The following is a 16,144-nucleotide window of genomic DNA, read 5'->3' as shown; positions in this document are numbered from 1 at the left end:
TTGTCTGTAAAAGCTTATCTCATCTCATCTTGTTAGAGGATGAACACAAATAAAGAATCATAAAATTTAATGCGGTGATTTCAGAAGCAAGTGCAAAGTGCTGTTTTCCCAATAATTTCGATTGTACAATCCGCCTGCGTTTTTTGTAAAACCATCATGTCCATCAACCTAGATATTCGGCTTCGACGAGCGAATAAGATTTATTACGAAGGAGTAAGTTGAGTAAAAGGATGATAAAAAACAAAATCCAGAATGGCAAAATCTGAAAACGGAAGCCTTATCAGAGCAGTTTTTATTCGTTTGATAGGGTGGCATTAAGTTTATGTTATTTCCCAAAAAATATTAAATTTTCATAATTTGTGTTTTTTTCTCACACGTCACATTAGTAAATGATTTATTTTTCTTGACTACAGGAGACCATAAGTGGAGTAGTTCAAATTTCAAGTCCAACGGAAGTGAAACATGAAGGGATAATTTTAGCGCTGGAAGGATTGGTAAGTACAAAAAAGATACTTATATGTTTCAAAACCATACAACATACCTAATTTACTTTAAGGTAAATCTGACAATAAGCAACAAAAATGTAGGAATATTCGAGGCGTTGTACAATTCTGTTAAACCAATTACACTTCTAAATCAATATTCTGACCTTGCTCCCTCGGGTAAACTACCGCCCGGAGTAACGGAAATTCCCTTTGAATTTCCATTAATTTGTCCTAAAGAACCTAGAGTTCTGTACGAAACCTACCACGGGGTGTTTGTCAATATAACGTACCTTCTGAAGGCAGAAATTAAACGTAGCTTCCTGTCCAAAACAGTGACTAAATCTCAACAGTTCATAATACAGTACCGCTCAAATCAACCTAATGAGAAAAAATCCGAAGTGAGTTTTTCCATCAGTCCGGAAACACTTCAGAAAACGGCCAAGGAACGTATTGCGATTCCCCGGTTTCTGATAACCGGAGTGCTGGACTCTACAGAATGCTGCGTTACGCAACCCTTCACCGGAAGTTTATCAATACACTATACAGAAGTGCCGATCAAATCCATCGAGATCCAACTGGTACGAGTTGAAACCTGCGGCTGTGCCGAAGGTTATGCCCGAGATGCAACAGAAATACAGAACATACAGATTGCAGATGGTAATGTTTGTCCGAAGGTTTCCATTCCGATTTATATGACTTTTCCGCGGCTATTCACGTGTCCCACATTGATAACTAAAAACTTTAAAGTTGGTAAGTTGGTCCATCAAAAGGGGTTGTTCAAACTATTTCTACAGAATCGTTTATTTTCTAGAGTTTGAAATCAATTTGGTGGTAATATTTGGTGATGACTATTTGGTGACCGAAAATTTTCAAATTGTGCTTAACCGATCTTCATAACTCAGCAATAAGCAATAGGACATCAATAAACCGAATGAATTGTTCTTCTTTATATAAGTGAAGCCTCTTTATCTTCGAAACATCCCTGAAGCAAATGCAACAAAATTATTGTGCCTTCTCCTGCTGAGCAGCTATCGCTTGTGGTTCCTGCTTATCGCCTTCTTCACGAATCACCGTTTCGCCGTCCAGTTTCTTCAAGGATAGCAACCGCTTACTTGCCTCTGCCCTCCAGACACTTTCTTCCATCGATTCCACAAGCGGATTGCCGGCGAACAGCAAATCCTCCAACATCGGCAAATCGGCCAATCGATTGAATTCAACCCAATCCTTCACCAGGTTATTACTCATGTACAGCACCTTTAGTTTCTTGAGTACGTTTATTCCTTTTAGCTTTTCGATTAAGTTATAGCTAATCCACAGCTCCTCCAGAGTATCGCTGACACCCTCCAAGCCGGAAATAGCTTTAATGTAGTTGCGGCCCAGTGAAAGCACTCTGAGATTTTTCATTCCACTTAAGCCGAAGATTTTGTCGATCATATTCGTTGACATGGATAGTTTTCTGGAATTGAAAAGTTGTTTTTGAGCAACATTTTTAATTATATCTAGTAAATACTTACTCGCAAACGGTCAGCGTCGACAAAGTTGCATCCATCTTCTCAATCGGGGGCCACTGAAAGCATAGGTCGATTTCCTTGTCCTCTAGGGAGTTGCTTTTGTTCCGTTCCTCCCATCGTTTGAGGGCTTCTTTAATCGTAGTGGCTTTTGCAGCCATCTCTGAACAATTTCTAGAACGTCCCTGGATTCGCTGGATTTGACACAGTGGAGTTGAGGAAGAAATAAACAATCACGAATGGCCGTTGCCCCTGGCAATCGAGACGACAATTGGGACATGCTCAGTGCTTACAAAATAAGGCGTTATATGGTAGCATCCAGGGATGGATACTGGCCTTTACTATAACAGCAAAACAAAAAAAAAACGGGATTCAGATTAAGACTTTCCTTATAAGATCATGGAAGTTTCGGAACGAGGAAAACTAACGTTTAGCGGAAACAGTTTCGTTTATTGGTTAACTCCTCAACTCATGCTTACGTTTATTCATATAAGTTTTACGCTTCTTCCTTGTCACATACGCACGCGTCAATTACTACTTGTATACCACTTGCTACTGGACTGCTACTACTTCTATTAGTCTCTGCTATAGTTTTCACTTATTTTCATCTTAGATCATTTTCAGCAAAAACAATCAAACATTCAGGTGGCTAATGAAACTGTTCGTAATTATTGGTGTCTCGCACTCTTGAAAAACATTTAAGACAATCGAAATCAAGTGCTTCAGGAGGATTACAATAAATTGGTATGAATAACCTTATCCATGAAATAATAACGCTCCATTAGCACTCCATCATTGTGGAACAGTAAGTTTGTTTTAAATTCATAATTAAGCTACTGAATTTGGAACGTTGGTAGAAAAAAAAACTCTACACCGCAATGTGGATGTTATCGATTTGCCTGTAGAAACACTTATGTATAATTTCTATGAATGTCAGATTTATAAGTATTTCCTTAACTATATTCCTTAACCTCAGCTTAACCTCAGTTTAAGAGAATCGTGCTTGTTGGTACGTTTTAAATGTGACATGAATGGTACCGTAAGGAATTCAGAAGAAAATACAAGCATGTATGTAAGGTACACCGGGGCAAGTGCAAACTCGGGGCAAGTGCAAACGATCAACTTTCCTCTGTTACAAAAAAATTAAAAAATATTTCTTCTTCTAGAAGTTGTTGTTGTTGTCCAAACCAACAATCTGACATAGATAAACTAAACTTTCTTTTAATTATTCACTAAAAACACGGCACTGTTTGATTTCACACGAATTCAAGTACGTACTAGACATGAAAAGTGTGTTTTTGTTTTGCTTTTTTTGGCTACAAAAAAGGGAATTCAAATCCGATTTTTCGTTGAAAGGTGAGTGTTTGGGACTGATATTCAAGTGAAAGCAAAAAATTTATAATAAATTTTCAGTATACCCTGAAAATTGTGAAAAGAATATTCACTCCTGTCAACCCACACTGCGGGGCAAGTGCAAACGACACTACCGGGGTAAGTGCAAACGCACCTTTAAGCCATGTAACATCAGACATTAAAAAAAATCATCTCAAAAATGATTCAGCATTATATTAGAGTGGTCAGAAAGGGTATCCAAAGTGTTGTATCTGAAGCGGATATTCAAAATTCCGTAATGCCTTGGCAAATGAAAGTCTTTTGCTTCAAACAACAGTCAGCAAAACTGAGGTTCCAAAAAGTAATTAATATTGCAGAAAAACAGCAAATACATAAAAAAAAGTTGATAAAACATATCGGAACATGTATTAAATTCGTTTTAGTAACGATACACTGACGCATCTTTGAATAAGTTTGGAAAAAGCATTGCGTTTGCACTTGCCCCCATAAACGGGGCAAGTGCAAATTTAGAAATTTTTTCACAAAAGTGCCGTTACTTTTTACAAACATTTTTTAATTTTTCACTTTCAACGGGAATTTGTTGAGAACCATTTTAATGATGCAACGAACGATAATTGATAATTTTTGAAGATTTACATATTTTTCTAGGACATGTGAAAGTTGAACTATGGTGAAAACCGTTTGCACTTGCCCCGGTGTACCTTATATAATTTTGATATGTTGAAAATATATATTAAGATTCCAATTGAAACAAAAAAGATAGTTACCTATAGGCATTATTCGCTAAAAAAACAATATTCATATAAGGACTTTTCATTTGCTTCAGGTGCCTTTTTTCATTTTGGAAACAAAACAACTGAGGAGGAACTCGAAACCACAGCTAAGTGCAGTGGTGAATTCCATTGTAGCCTAATTCGGCAAACGGCAATTACAGCATTGAAGTAATAGTTGTTGCTGTACGCAGCACCACAAACAATACCATAAGAACTAACTTTCAAAATCACACCCCCTAAATTATGCGCGGATCGTTCTCAATCAGTCGATGCATTTTGCTGTCCATCCTTTATAAGTTGAAGTAGGTATTTTAGCAATTGGTATTATCTATTGTATTTTTTCATCTTTACACATCTTGCTACCGTGTGGACAGTGTGACTATACGTGTTATATTATGTGCGGTTTACTTGTTTCGCTTACCCTTGACGACAACCGGCCGATTCTTGATGAGACCTTTCCTTCGCTTGGATGTTTTGCGTGAAACAAAATCGCCAGCCGGGACGATCCGTTCCTCGGGCTTCAATGCTGGCCGATTGAATTCGTGAGGTTTCTTTACCCGGTAGATACGCACTAACCAATGCTCACTGGTGTATGCTTCCTCAAGGTAAGTCAGCTCAAAGTCCTTATTGCCTATAACTGCATTCCGGGTCCTATCGTATCCAGCGGGGCCTCTGTAAGAAGAAAAAAATACGCGCGAATTGATTTTGCACTTAAAATAGTAGTAAACGTTGAACGAAGTTTTAATTAGTCCCGAAAAACGTTAAAGGACTCATTTATCAAGCCTACCTATAATCCAGCTTAAGCTCTCCAAACTTGTAGTAGCTCAACTTATACATGAGACAGTTCAACAAAGCTGGAGCTCCTTCGGCATCGATGCGGAACTCGCCGCGGTCGGTAAAGTAATCACTCTCGCGGATATCTTTCGGGTGTTCCCCTTCAGCGATACGCACCATCCACAAGAACTTGTTGATATCGTCTCCACTGTATCCGATAACGCCACCGAAAATAACCAGCACATAGTCGACGTCCAGTGAGGTCATGATTTCGTAAGCCTTGTCCTCCGTCGAAGACATCGCCTTGCCAACAAGGGCGATGTGACTGTTATTCCACGTGTTATTATCCACTAATGTCGTCCGATTCGCCATACCCGCTATCTGGTAACCGTAATCCCACCAAGACATAACGCGGGCATCCGGCGCAGTGTTCTGCCACAGCCAATAATAAGCTTCACGGAAATCGTCCAGGATATTGCGTGATCTTAAAATGGAAAAAAGACAAATCAGTTTCAATTCTTTGTCAAAGCATCTAAAGTACTTAGGTAAGGTACACCGGGGCAAGTGCAAACTCGGGGCAAGTGCAAACGATCAACTTTCCTCTGTTACAAAAAAATTAAAAAATATTTCTTCTTCTAGAAGTTGTTGTTGTTGTCCAAACCAACAATCTGACATAGATAAACTAAACTTTCTTTTAATTATTCACTAAAAACACGGCACTGTTTGATTTCACACGAATTCAAGTACGTACTAGACATGAAAAGTGTGTTTTTGTTTTGCTTTTTTTGGCTACAAAAAAGGGAATTCAAATCCGATTTTTCGTTGAAAGGTGAGTGTTTGGGACTGATATTCAAGTGAAAGCAAAAAATTTATAATAAATTTTCAGTATACCCTGAAAATTGTGAAAAGAATATTCACTCCTGTCAACCCACACTGCGGGGCAAGTGCAAACGACACTACCGGGGTAAGTGCAAACGCACCTTTAAGCCATGTAACATCAGACATTAAAAAAAATCATCTCAAAAATGATTCAGCATTATATTAGAGTGGTCAGAAAGGGTATCCAAAGTGTTGTATCTGAAGCGGATATTCAAAATTCCGTAATGCCTTGGCAAATGAAAGTCTTTTGCTTCAAACAACAGTCAGCAAAACTGAGGTTCCAAAAAGTAATTAATATTGCAGAAAAACAGCAAATACATAAAAAAAAGTTGATAAAACATATCGGAACATGTATTAAATTCGTTTTAGTAACGATACACTGACGCATCTTTGAATAAGTTTGGAAAAAGCATTGCGTTTGCACTTGCCCCCATAAACGGGGCAAGTGCAAATTTAGAAATTTTTTCACAAAAGTGCCGTTACTTTTTACAAACATTTTTTAATTTTTCACTTTCAACGGGAATTTGTTGAGAACCATTTTAATGATGCAACGAACGATAATTGATAATTTTTGAAGATTTACATATTTTTCTAGGACATGTGAAAGTTGAACTATGGTCAAAACCGTTTGCACTTGCCCCGGTGTACCTTATAACTTTTTTATCACTTAGAAGCCTGACCTAGAAGAATAGATTAAGCATCTATAACTTGCCGATTCTCAGAAATTTCGTCTTGTTGGATTACTTGAAGTGTCTGGTTTGAGTTATTATTACTTTGTTTTACTCTAAATTGATGGATTTTAAGAAACGTATTACAATGAAGAGACAACTTTTAATAGAACTTACGACTACTTTGCCCCTAAACTTTACTTCCAACCTTGTAAAATCATCACAAAAACCAATGTTTGTCTAAATATGAAAACTTAAGAGTAAACAATGGCAACAAATACACAAATTTTATTGGAAAAAAGTTTGTGTTACAAAAAAAATTTGAGACTACAAGCAGATAATTCAATGGTGTAAAGTTTGAAAAGTCGTTTCAGAAGTATTTGAAATAAGAGGCGTGAAGAGAGTGATCTGGCGTTCTAAATGTAACTAAAACAGGGAACAGGGCTTTGAGTTTCAACCATAGTACGGACATTCTTACCCATCGTTACTGTTGTAGAATGCCAAAACAATCGAAGGACTGCTGTAAGCATTCGAAGTCACCCATGTGCAGTGAACGGCAAACATCATCAAAAGCATAAGGATAGCCACTATGACAAAGCTTTTCAGGTTCGACCCCATGCCAACATTTTGCTCCCCGTGGGCACCATGGGAGGCACTGTCGTGTTTCGGGCGATGCTTCAGTTTTCCTGCCTGAAAAACAAAATAGCTCAAGCTTCTCAAATGAGTCTTAAAATCAGTTGAAGACTTACCTTATCATAAAGCTGCTTCTTTTCTCCAGTGCCTTCTTCCTGTTCAGAATCGTTACCGTCTTTGTTGCTTGGTGGATTATCCTCCTTCAGGAATACCTCTAACAACCCGGAGAAGGCTACTCCAGCCAAAATGCACACTACTGGTGTAAGGGTCAACATCAGACGGACCATAACTCCAGCAAAGTACACGGCACTGATGGCGTACAATATTACAAAAACTCGTTCATCGTTGATCTTCTTGATGCAATACCAGAGACCCACGGGAAAGGTGCAAACAAGAATGTGCAAATCAAAGAAGAACGAAAACCAAGTCGTCGGTTGATGTTCAGACACAGAGGCAATAATTGGAATGTGAATCTTAGCGTATCCGGTATCCCACAGCGAATAGAACCGTCCGCTCCAGGGTGCGATAACTCCCAACATGGTCAGTAAAACTACTCCCGCAAAAACAACTCCAGCCGCGGCCAAACCACCGATAATAAACAATTTCTTGAACTCCTGCTTTGACAACACTGTTTGCAAATGTTTCAAAGTGGCCACTGCAAATAACAACAAGAATACGCCTGCTGCTGCCATGTGTTCACTTGTACGAATCGGTTGGAACCCGACAAATGGAATTTGCATTGACAGTATCAATCCCAGAATGTAGAAAGTTGTGTAAGATGTGAACAATCGCGGTGAATACCGGCCCATAATTAATAGTACAAATACGTGCAATGGAATAAGGTTGATGATGAACACGTAACCTCCCCACGCAGAAACCATATAGAAATAGGATAAAGCTGCACAAGCTGCCCAATAGACGCTTCCTGTCTTCACCGATTTAACCCACAGATAGTAGGTGAACTGCAGAGCGAAAATTGCAATTCCTTCATTATCATATGACCCAGCCACCGATCGGCTTATGTATCCTGGAACGATGGCGATGAAACTTGCCGCAAACAATCCTGCCCCGGCTGACCACAGCTCTTTGGTCAACAGATAAGTCGAAATCGCCGTCAACCCACTGAAGATCGGTGCCAGAAATACGCAAATGTCCCGGATGTGAACCGGAATATTCAGCAAATGCAGCAACCAGTGGATACCACCAGATGTGATCATCAGCCCCGGGTAAACGGTACCACCGACGATACGACCCAGCGGATACCAGGCCGACTCATCGAACCAGTTCAGGAATTTGTAGAAGCCATTTTCGACCATGTGCGCAGTAGCGCGATAGTTGAACCTGTTTCCAAAAAGAGAAAGGACTGTATTATTAAATAAGTTTAACTAATTTTAATAAAATACTAATTTTATCATTAAATTCCTACTCATCTTTGGTAATCTTGAACGAGGTTTGAAGACTAGTACATATTTTTAATATATATTGTAAAAATATATATATTTTATGTCTACTGCTTGATTTAAAAAGTAGAACAAATGTAAAAAATAAAAAGTGCGGGCTTGAGCGGAATTGCACATAATGCGGATTAACAACGTATCGTGAGATCTTAACAAAATATAATTCAGAAAGTTAAGATCGCTGCAGGTTATTTTTTTCATGAAAATCAAACAATTTTTTTATTCATCTTATTGCATGTTAATCCAGATAACAAAATAAAATGTTTTTGCTATTATTGATACCTCGCATATTCGAGTGCTGCTGCAGCATAATACTGGCTGCATGGTAATGACAATGTAGTTAGGTACACGTAATCATTGATACGTTGGCGTTGTGATAAATGCGGAATTTAGTAGCAATACATCAACGCAATGCTCTCGAACAATTATTTCGGGTTGAAAATGCTCAACTAGAACAATCATGGACCATTGATTAATGAGGCGAAGCATTTCTTCCATTCACTAATAATAACCCTACTCTAGCGTTAGAAGTTCCAACTCACCAGGGATCGAATTCATGGATGATACTCTCGAACCGGATCACGGCAAACAATCGGCTAGAGAATCCACACAACCACGCCAGGACAAGCACGGCAAACGTGATGAGGCTAGAATAGCCGGCCGTTTTCCGATAATTTATCTTGGTCGGGCGATTCATTTTTGTTTTCTGCTTCGTCCCACTTCGCCACCCGGTCGATTCGATTATTTATCTGGCTTTCCGCTTCACGAAAAAAAAACTTCTACACACACACAAAATGGAAATTTTCTTCTTAATTGAGCCTCCGGTAAATGCTCTTTGAGATGCCCTGCCCCACAGAAAAAAACTAAACCGCAGGCTAACGGCTTACAGGAACATTGTCCCTGCCGAAAGGAATTAACTTTGGCCGGAATCGATCCAGATTAACAGATCTTTGAGGAAACTTCCAACCGGGCCCGACAGACTGCACCGCTCTGATGATGGGATGAGTTTTTTCGTCGTCGGCGAAAACGCGAGTCGATGACACGTAGCAGCTGTCATGCAAAATGCGCCCCTTATTTGAGAGTTTATGATCGAGACTCAGTGGCGCACAGTTTGGGTACACGCTCTTTTTTTTAAACTCAAAATTAAGTAGTTTTGGTTCAAAACAGCACTTCGGTGGCTTCCCTCAACTTTGAGTTTGACTGGGCAACAGCAAAACTAAGTTCTGATAGGCATACTCAATACTAAGTTCGGCTGCCGAACTGGAATTTATCCTTTTTTTCGAGGGTAGCTTATTTTCAGGGAATTAAAGGATGATTAAAATTTGTTGTACCCGGATGTTGCTGTTCCGGTACATTGCATTGGAATTACAGAGTGGTGGAAAGTTTTGACATTCCCGGTCAAAGAAAACTCCCGGATGTTACTTCCCACGGGAAGTAAACAACATCCGGAAGTTTCCGGACATTCCAAGCCGCTCACCATATGATGACAATGACGGACAGAATTTTACGCTGACACGGTGAACATACATTTCATTATGAAGTTCCTTCATATCTTCCGGTAATTGTTCCGGAACGACAAAATTTTGCGACGTGTTCGTTGGTTGCTGTTCCGGTTCGGACTGAACTCGCTAAGTGTTTTCAGTCCAACAAAGAGAGTTCAATTTTTAGTTCATAAGGTCGAACTCAGCTTTGATCCCTCGCCGAAGGAAAAAAAAAGGATCAATTTTGAGTTCGCATTTCGAACTCCGTTTTGATCCATCGCAAGGAGAAAAAGGGGTACTTAACTTTAAGTTCATAGAATCGAACTATGTTTTGAACCTCGGTCGAACTTAATTTTGAGTTAAAAAAAAAGAGCGTGTAGGAGCATTATAGGCTTACTTCACGCCACACCAAGGGGGTGGCATCCCTATGATCCCTATCCTTTGTCATTGATTTTGACAACCATCAAAATTACGGGCCCACGATTTTCTGGGCCCATAACAAACCTGACGTTTTGCTGTCAAGGACCCGGAATAAATGTCAAATCCTAGAGAATTATGTATGATTTACACACTAACACAACATCGTTCTGGTTCCTCGTTGGATGAAATTTGGACTTTTTCAACTCCGTACAAGCAACACTGGATGTTTTCAGAGTTTGCCACCGTCCACGCTCAGTTCACTATCAGCGCAAAACTGAGCGCATAAACTAAAAGCGTGTTCGTTTATCAGCAGAGGAAACCTAGTTCTCCACGAGTTTTGCTCTAACTTCTGCCATTGTGTTCGTTTATCCATTCAGGAGTTCTCCAGTTTTGTCCGAGTTCGTTTCTGAAGAATTCATCTCCACAGAGAACGTTTAAAGAGGCAATCACTACTTAGGGGCCATTCAAATATTACGTAACGCGTTTAGGGGAGGGAGGGGGTATAGCAGTTTGTTATGGTTTGGGAATTTTTGATAGATAATCTGATAAAAATGTGCTTGAAAACTACCGAAAATTGCGTTATATAACATTTGAACGGCCCCTTAGCTGTCCACGAGTTTCACTCTAACTGCTGTCATTGTGATCGTTTATCTTTTCAGGAGTCCACCGTCTTTCTCGAGTTTTGACCCTCAAGCAGGCTCGTTAGTGATCACTTAGTATTCCATTTCTGTATCTTTTCACAACATTATATTTCTTATAAATGTAGGTAGCTGCAATCTTTTTCTTATATCGTCATAATGACAGCATGAGTTTTTTTTTGTAAATTCTTTGTTTCAAACGGCTCATACCTTTAGGCTTTAAGGAGCCAAACTCGTTTTGTATTTTTACAGTTTCAATACTTAGCTTAACACTTCCCTCACTGGAAGTCGGGTGGTTTTCCTCGGACTCGAAGGGAATCTATGAAGTTCGTTCTGGCGACAAGGTGGTCCTCATACGACCAAAACAATATGCTCGATGACATGGTAAATTAGGCCGCAACCGCATAAATTGCTACCAGTAATATTTATACAATAGAGTACCGCATTCAAAGAATAATGAATGGACATAAGACGGGAAAATATACGAATAAAATCCCCACTCAGGTCCAATCTATTAAACCAGGGTTTAAGGCTAGCAATGAGTTGCTTTTTTTTAGTTGATCCATCAATTTACGCTTAACGACGTTCTCTGAATAACTTCTCAAATTCAAGAGGCAGAAGACACGTTAATAAGTGAATTTCGGAGGCCTTCTTTCAGCCAGATTGCTGATTAAAAATTGAACCACGATATTTTTTTCAATTGTTTGTTGAGTTTTCAAGCTTTGTCCTTTAAACGCGTTCGTAAATTGGTTTATCAGTAGATGTCAAATCACCTTCCAAAGCTATTATATACAGTTTGTTCATAATTTACGAACTCAAGCTTTGACAAAAAAAAAAATTTACGAACGCCCAGCCCAGCCCAACGCGAATTTTTGAGGGAATTGAGCAATATGAGATAATATTTCTGCCACCCTAGTGCACAATTTATGAAGGGCTAATTTCGCACCCAGGGATGCGCGAGCCAGGGCTTTTAAATCTAGGGGTGGAACAACTTTGACACAAAGTAGGCGCGGTGAAGAAGTGCGGGCACGGAAGGCAAAATTTTGACAGCCTATTACATTGTTTACGTTTTTTGTCAAAGAAAAGCAATGAGAAGTATGACCGAAACAGTCGTGCTTTGGTGGTGGTGTTTTATATGACGTCACCATCAACTTGAATTTAAATCTTTTGTTTTTGTTTTAGAGTGGCAAACAACAGTGGCTGTTTTTCAATCTCCTCGTGCAAAAGCCGTGAAGCCGTGAAGTAGTACGACTGGACGGATCGAACTAGCAGAACAAAAGGGTAAAGGGTTGGGAAAAACCTTTATCGCAGCGGTTGTGATGTACAATCTAATCTATACCGGTGGTATCCAACCGGGAAGGTTATCTTCATGGCACCGACTAGACCGCTGGTAAATCAGCAGATCGAAGCATGCTACAAGATCATGGGTATTCCCAAGGAAGATACCGCCGAAATGACGGGGAAACAGCTGAGGAAGAACCGCTCCGAGCTGTGGCAAACTAAACGGGTGTTCTATGTTACACCACGGGTGATGACGATTTTTTTCCTTTAAATTTTCCACTGGATGGTCTCTAATATATCGGACCCAAATATCTCGAGTTATTCCTGAAGAATCTGAAATTACAATGAATGATGTCAATTTAAATCAAGCAAAATTTACAACAGGGCAATTTCTTTACCAGGAATTTTGACGTTGTTCAGTCGCTGAATTCGTTCGAAAACACGCTGCAGAGATCGCGGCTTCAGTGGACCGATTCCGCGCACAAGGATTAGCAGACAACCGTGATGATAGTGATGCTGCTCGTAGTCTGGATGCGCCATTATCGGGTCACCTGGTCCTTGCGATAACATGTAACTTACAGACGATCTCATTTACGGCGTGTTCGTAAATTGATTTTTTCTATCGAAGTGATTCATTTTATCGATGCTGGCGTTCGTAAATTACAAACAAACGTATGCAAAAGCATTGGAAACTGATTTGACATCTACCAAACAAATCGATCGACTGATGCATCACCCAAAAAAATCAATTTACGAACGCGCCGTTAGTGGCCAATTTTCTTCATTCGGTCCAGTTCGTTTTTGCTCCCTGCTTCGATAACCTTTTATACTTCAAACGGAGAACTTTCTCCCCCAATCCCGGGAAAGGAATTTTCTTGCCAGCAGGTCTACACTGATTTGACACATCATCTTTTGTCGTCGACTCTTTTTTATGGTTATTTTTCGCGATACGCCTCCCTTTTCTTCGTGCGTGCCACACACAGCTACCGTGATACCTGTGCGCTTGATGCACTTTGATCCGTTCTTGTTTTGTAAACAATGTCACAGCATGGCTGAGTGGGCTCTTTGACATTTTACACCACCCTAATAACCCTGTGCGCGAGCCCGTTCCACGCAGGGATGCCAGGTGTTGAGGATAAAAAATCTGGGCAATTTGAAGAAAAAAGTCTGGGCATGTCTGTACACAAGAAAGATCACAAATTTTAATACCAAACAGAAATGTAGGCGCTGTGTGTGAGGGGGGGGGGGGGGGGGGTAAGGGTATGTTGGTGTGTTTGTGTGGTTTATATTCTGTTTCGAGTTGAGAATAAAACAAACGCTGTTTCCTGCTACGTACCATGCCGATTTCATTTAAAAAGTTAAGTTTTAACCCAAGCAACCAGAATTCCCTTAAAAAGGTTCCATAGAAGCTTAATCAGCTCTCGTTTGTGTCTGAAGAGAATGCTAATCAGCCCAAAATTTAAGTTCTTAAAGCTACTTTCAAGTTCGTTTAGGTGGCTGTAGAGAACGCTGTTCAGCTTCTAAGAGAATGTCAAGAAACTTCTACGCGCCGAAAAAAAAATCCGATTGACAGATTGCTCTGACAACCACATGTCAGATTGCTAGGTTGCCGGTCTATCATGGTCTATCTCATTGATTTAAATTATATTGTTTTGATTACAAAAGCTGCTTACACGCCTAGAGAATTGAACCGCTGCTCTCTAGGTTGCAATGAAACTCACCAGCCTCTCGACCAATCCAGCAATAGCTAATTGCCACTGTAATGATTAGTATTTAAACTTAATGTCATTTGAGATGATTGAGTGGGTTGGTCAATTGAAGGAACCTTATTTCGTTCAAAGGACTTTCAGTACACAATATGAATCATAACAAAAATTCGCATCATCAAGAATTTATTCGAATATCTTATTTAACATTTATAAGAAAAATTCGAAAAAATCTTGAATTCCATTTGTATATATCAGTACAGATATAAACAAAACAAATACCATGACAAGAAATTGACAGACATTTTTGACATGTCGCTTAGAATTCCCATATAGGTTCTTTAAAACACCTTCAAGTACCTTAATGGTGCGCTTTAGAATGTTACGCGAACGTTATCGACCTTCTTGAAAAACATTTTTGACATGTCGCTTAGAATTCCCATATAGGTTCTTTAAAACACCTTCAAGTATCTTAATGGTGCGCTTTAGAATGTTACGCGAACGTTATCGACCTTCTTGAAAAACATTTTTGACATGTCGCTTAGAATTCCCATATAGGTTCTTTAAAACACCTTCAAGTATCTTAATGGTGCGTTTTGGAATGTTACGCGAACGTTATCGACCTTCTTGAAAGAAGTTCCATCAAATGCGCTTAGAAGTTCCGTTATCGGTAGTATTAACCTTTCAAAGGGCGATGTAAGTTCCTGAGTAACTTTTAGGCGACAAGAGTCACCTGAAGTTCCCGTAATACATTTTTTCAGCCAAATGTGAACTTCGGAGTTCGGAGTTAAGTAAAAACGCGACTTTTGGTTGCTTGGGAATGCCATGATTGGCAAAATACCAGTGCATACAAGCAAGATTTCTAGTATAATCTGCCACTTACGGGTCATATCTGATACATGAATATTGATTTTAACACTCAATTTTGAAAGTCTGTAAAATCTGGGCACTCTCAGCAAAAATCTGGGCAAAATCTGTGTCTGACCAATATCTGGACGAAGGGTCAAAAGTCTTGGTTTTACAGACAAATCTGGGCACCTGGCAACCCAGGTTCCGCGTTTTGTCACATTTTTTTTTTTTCTTCTCGCGCCTTTTCTTGTTACATTTGCGCGCGAAATCGAGCCTGGATTTCATTCATTCGCGTTTTGATCTTCACAGAGTTTAGCCGATTATACATAGGTTATTTCTTTTCGAAAATTTCACAATAAGTTATTCAGTAAAATCAATCTATTGATAAATATTATTGAATATTGCAACTCGTTATTCATTTTAATAAAAGTGCACTTGTAAAATAAAATCGAAAGATCATGGACGGGTTTGACGATGTTGGCGTTTTTTTCTCGGACAACTTCGGTGACGATGGCCAGCAACAGCAGAACGCGAACCAGATCAATTTACAGCAGATCAAGAAAAAGTACCGTGAATTCATTCGGACTTTCTGTGAGGCCAATTTCAGCTATAAATATCGGTGAGTGCGTTTCCAGATCAAAATTTCTCTTATAGTAACAAGTCAATCTTATCTAGTTATTGTACTGTAACAAAAAATAGGTTGAGCTTATTTCTCCTTGAAGTTAACCTTTCTATGTGTATGACAATGACAACTAGGAACAGTTCCGACTCAACTCGCGTTAAAATTTTTCACAGCTTCATGAACCATTTCGCTATACATATCAACTTTTTTCTAACTTCACAATTACCAATCTTCGATTTTTCAGTGATAACTTGAAGCGTAACTACTTGCTCGGTCGTTACTACCTGGAGGTTGAAATTGAAGACTTGGCTGGCTTCGATGAAACTCTGGCAGATAAGCTGTACAAACAACCGACCGAGCATCTACAGATCTTCGAGGAGGCTGCTAGAGAAGTGGCCGATGAGATTACTTCGCCACGGCCGGAAGGCGAGGAACAAGTACATGATATCCAGATATTGCTGACGTCTGGTGCTAATCCGACCAACATTCGGGATTTGAAGTCGGAGTGTGTCTCTCGTTTGGTCAAAGTTGGAGGTATCATAATAGCTGCTTCCGGAATCAAGGCGAAGGCTACCAAAATTTCGATTCAATGTCGTTCATGTAGCAATGTAATACCG

General features: G+C 39.5%; 4 protein-coding genes across 4 annotated transcripts; 1 reads left to right on the top strand and 3 right to left on the bottom strand.

Moving 5' to 3' along the window:
* Positions 1 to 48: 48 nt before the first annotated feature.
* LOC129759778 (vacuolar protein sorting-associated protein 26C) lies at positions 49 to 1,445 on the top strand. The gene is made up of 4 exons (XM_055757300.1): positions 49 to 213; positions 414 to 494; positions 557 to 1,235; positions 1,297 to 1,445. Exons 1-4 carry the CDS (start codon positions 157 to 159, stop codon positions 1,380 to 1,382), a joined length of 903 nt encoding a protein of 300 aa, XP_055613275.1. The 5' UTR covers positions 49 to 156; the 3' UTR covers positions 1,383 to 1,445.
* Positions 1,282 to 2,366, bottom strand: LOC129759779 (dynein axonemal light chain 1). Its single transcript, XM_055757302.1, has 2 exons — positions 2,000 to 2,366; positions 1,282 to 1,941 (listed from the first exon to the last, which is right to left on the bottom strand). Exons 1-2 carry the CDS (start codon positions 2,152 to 2,154, stop codon positions 1,488 to 1,490), a joined length of 609 nt encoding a protein of 202 aa, XP_055613277.1. The 5' UTR covers positions 2,155 to 2,366; the 3' UTR covers positions 1,282 to 1,487.
* A 56-nt stretch (positions 2,367 to 2,422) lies between these two features.
* LOC129759776 (dolichyl-diphosphooligosaccharide--protein glycosyltransferase subunit STT3B) lies at positions 2,423 to 9,561 on the bottom strand. The gene is made up of 5 exons (XM_055757298.1): positions 9,073 to 9,561; positions 7,190 to 8,414; positions 6,919 to 7,130; positions 4,907 to 5,377; positions 2,423 to 4,791 (listed from the first exon to the last, which is right to left on the bottom strand). Exons 1-5 carry the CDS (start codon positions 9,225 to 9,227, stop codon positions 4,524 to 4,526), a joined length of 2,331 nt encoding a protein of 776 aa, XP_055613273.1. The 5' UTR covers positions 9,228 to 9,561; the 3' UTR covers positions 2,423 to 4,523.
* Positions 9,562 to 12,098: 2,537 nt separating this feature from the next.
* LOC129759787 (protein brunelleschi-like) lies at positions 12,099 to 13,447 on the bottom strand. The gene is made up of 2 exons (XM_055757308.1): positions 12,749 to 13,447; positions 12,099 to 12,683 (listed from the first exon to the last, which is right to left on the bottom strand). The coding sequence occupies exons 1-2, from the start codon at positions 12,939 to 12,941 to the stop codon at positions 12,403 to 12,405; spliced, it is 474 nt and encodes a 157-aa protein (XP_055613283.1). The 5' UTR covers positions 12,942 to 13,447; the 3' UTR covers positions 12,099 to 12,402.
* Positions 13,448 to 16,144: the final 2,697 nt, after the last annotated feature.

The sequence above is a fragment of the Uranotaenia lowii genome, unplaced genomic scaffold (assembly GCF_029784155.1).
Source record: "Uranotaenia lowii strain MFRU-FL unplaced genomic scaffold, ASM2978415v1 HiC_scaffold_271, whole genome shotgun sequence".
Classification (NCBI taxonomy): domain Eukaryota; kingdom Metazoa; phylum Arthropoda; class Insecta; order Diptera; family Culicidae; genus Uranotaenia; species Uranotaenia lowii.
The sequence above is the reverse complement of the archived record's forward strand: the minus strand, read 5'-3'. Positions and strand labels throughout refer to the sequence as shown.